Below are 3669 nucleotides of genomic sequence, written 5' to 3' on the forward strand. Positions count from 1 at the left end.
ACCAAAACACTAGGAACAACAAGATAATTTTTATTAAAAAATAATTAATTTATTTGGGTCGGGCCCTAGCCAAAAACTTTTACCCGAGGCTCGATCCGTTTAGAAAACGGGCCTCATTTTTTATTCAAACACATTTTTCGAATTTATATTTTTATTCAAATCCTACTATTTTTTGGGCGAACCTTCAACCCAAGCTAGACAACCCGAGCCATGATCAGGTCAATAATCGGAAGTTCGTTCAATTTGTACTTTCTTGTTGATCTTTTTACCTATTGTTTGAATGCTTTTCTTTTTCTTTTTTTCTTTTCCTTAAAAAGAATTCTTTTTTGCTATTAACCATCACCAATAGAAAATTTTTGTCATCCGTTTTTAATCATTAATTTCATTATAATTAAAATTATTTCATTATTTTTATTAATTGCTAATTTTGTAATTCTTATTTTTAAATCACTATGAATAATTGTGAAAGAACTTTTGACCCTTTAAAATTTTGATTCTAATTTTTTTTAAAATTTCTCTCAATTTATTTATTTTTAACTTTATCGTCAATATGATTTAGTCTTCCTTTCCACCTTCTTTTGAAATATCTTATTTAATTATTTGCAATGCTTCCTCTCAACACCAAAATTGAGAGGAAATTGAGAGGAAATTTGAAAGAGGATTAGTTTGTGAAAAAAAAAGGTGGGGTATTTATAGTTTTTTTTTGGACCGTTGGGGGATCGTGGCCACGTCGGTGCGATTTGTTGACGTGGCAACAAATCGCCTCGTGACGTGATTTGTTGCCACGTCAACAAATCGCTACCGACGTGGTCATGATTTCTGGCACGCCCTCGACATCGACCGACGTGGACTTGATTTACCAGAAAAGGCCCATTCCAATAAATAATAAAATACCGGATCCATTTCAATAATTTTAAAAAAATGAACTTTTTTTGGTAAATTGCCCCAAATATCATTTGTCAAATAACACAATATTATAATTAAAAAAAAGGTGTCAGTACTAAATTAATTATTAAACCTTATTATAATAAGGATATTAATTGAGAAAACACTCAATCCCTAATAACATAGTTAATCATAATGGAGGGAAATGCTGATATTCACCGACACCTTATATATTTAAAACAGAACCCCCACAATCGTGTTTCTCTGTTAACTAATTATGTCTTGTCGGTGGCTGAATTGTATCAAGTTATGCCATGGTAATAAAGATTAAGTTATGGTAGAGTGGTCCATCATTTAATTTTGTTCTTTCCTATAATTTGTTTGTTGCGAAGTTATAACATTTTGTTTTCTTTCAAAAACTATACCTTTTAGGTTTAGAAAATGTAAAGGAGAGTAAACCCTAAATAGCTGTAAATATTGCATTCTAGTCAATTAAGTGAAGCTCTAACAAAATGCTTTAAGTGGGTTTGGATGAGTGATTGGATGCGATGCAGTACGTTCAGTTTATTTTTTTATCTCATGCTACAATATCGTTATAATATCTAATCTCACCGTCACCGTTATTTTTACATTGACCGTAGTTAAACGCACCGCCCATCTAAACCCACCATTCATCTTAAAATTCTATCTTTATTACATTCATGCTTCTTAATCACTATCACAATTTCTTTTATTCCTAATTTTGTTTTTGTTTTGGTAAATTACAATAACAGGGCAAAACCCAACATTTAACATGACTAGCACGATTCGAACTCAGACCACACTTGAAGTAATGAATATAACCTTAACCATCAGGTCATCACATGGATTAATATATAGAATTACGAGTAAGATTCGAACTATAAAATTTACAAATCGGATTTGAATCTAAAGAAGTAGGTAAGGATTTTAGTCCTTCTAAAATAAAAAAAAAATTACAATTCAATTTTTCTCATAAATTATGAAATTATATGTTAATATAGAGTAAAATTGTAGAAGGATACAACATTTTGTTTTTTTATCCAATTTATTATTATTTTTTATTTTTGTAAAAGTTAATTCTTGTTTGTATAATGGCGCCATAGAAGATAAAATACGAAACAATGCTGCGGTCACCAATGCACATGTATTTCTTTTTCCTCTATCTTCTTCTCCATATCACTTCCCTTCCTTCTTCATATACCTTAACATTTAACCCTACCTTCTAAGCTTTTATTAGGTGAAAGAGCTCCAAATATGGCGTCGATTTATCCCATGCAACTGCTACTGGTAATTGCTGGTTTCATTTTGCGTCTCGCATTCCCTTTGGCTGCATCACCTACCATAACAACAACATCATCCCAAGGTGAAATCAAATGCGATACTTGCACACCTGTTGTTCTTCCACCGCCACCACCATCCCCTCCTGTGGTAATTGAGTGTCCACCACCTCCTGCTCCACCTTCTTATCCGCCGCCACTGCCACCAGCATCCCCGATGTGTCCTGCATGTCCTCCATGCAGCTTATGCCCTCCACCGTGCCCCGGATGCCCTCCACCACCTTGCAATGTATGTCAGGTTCCATCAACTTCAGGACCTCCTCCTCCACAGTTTGTAGGTGGCGGTGTTTATTCTCCGCCCAACGGCGCGGTTCCTTACTTCCCTCCACCTTCATATCATTGGGCTGGTTGCTCCAGACATTTGGAACTGAAGCTTTTCGTTCCCATCGTTCTTCTATTGCTGTCGGCCACTTTCAGCTTCTTCTAAGGGTTACCAAATTTCTACAATGGCAGATAATAATGAACTTCAATCAGTAGCTAGGTCATGAAAAATAAGGTTGATTTCATCATATTAAGGAATGTTGCTTGTAGTAGTTTTTGCTTTTATCTTTAATCTCTTCCTTGTAATCTGTCGAAAAATATGAATATATAATTTTCCATGTGAATCATTTCTGCTTGTCAATACTCCATATTGCAATATGTCGATTAATTTTTTCTTATTAAGGTGGACAATCGAATATTTATATACATTATTATTGTTCATAGAATTGACATTCTTAGTAGACTCTATGCATACAGGACACGTGTACTATTCTGGACTACTTGTTGGACTTCGTGGCCCTCACATGCGAACTTCTTAGGTATCTATGTGAGCTAAGACCGCGAGCTTCTCTTGCGAGTACCCCGTGGCATGTGTGAGCTAAGACAACGAGCTCCTGTTGTTGACTTCTTACTGTAAAACTTGTGCATATCCATCCGGTAGGACTTAACCGAGTCACAGGTAGACGATCCAAACCTTATCTAATTCTTAAATTGATGATTATAAGTACATCACACAAGTTCTTCAACTTCAGTATAACCCATGTGTCCTTTTTTACAACTCATACATCACTTATTGAAGTAAATTAGTGCCAACACACATCATAACAGGTATTATATCAATGATTTTAACTCAGACAATTTTTAAAAATAATTACTGCCAACACACAGCACAACACCTATTATATCAATGATTCAAACTCAAATAATTTCTAAAAGAAAATAACCAATAAACTATAACTTGAAGTTATATACTCCAAAATTTATTACCAATGCCGAAGTTTCTAGCTGAAATTGCATAGCAATGACCAAGGTGGAATGGACTCCCAGATTCAGGAGACCTGGGGATTAGTTAATCAATTAATTTTATCAAGAAACATGGTTTATTAATGCAAGGCACTGATTCATATGACTAAACCCTAAAGTCTTAAGCTTAAATGATGCTGTT

The 3669-nt window shown here is 34.4% G+C and overlaps 1 protein-coding gene across 1 annotated transcript; it reads left to right on the plus strand.

The window, feature by feature from the left end:
• The first annotated feature begins 2160 nt into the window (after positions 1 to 2160).
• On the plus strand, positions 2161 to 2670 carry LOC105762171 (leucine-rich repeat extensin-like protein 3). Its single transcript, XM_012580070.1, has one exon. The coding sequence runs from the start codon at positions 2161 to 2163 to the stop codon at positions 2668 to 2670; it is 510 nt and encodes a 169-aa protein (XP_012435524.1).
• The last annotated feature ends 999 nt before the right edge of the window (positions 2671 to 3669 follow it).

The sequence above is a fragment of the Gossypium raimondii genome, chromosome 12 (genome assembly GCF_025698545.1).
Source record: "Gossypium raimondii isolate GPD5lz chromosome 12, ASM2569854v1, whole genome shotgun sequence".
Classification (NCBI taxonomy): Eukaryota; Viridiplantae; Streptophyta; class Magnoliopsida; order Malvales; family Malvaceae; genus Gossypium; species Gossypium raimondii.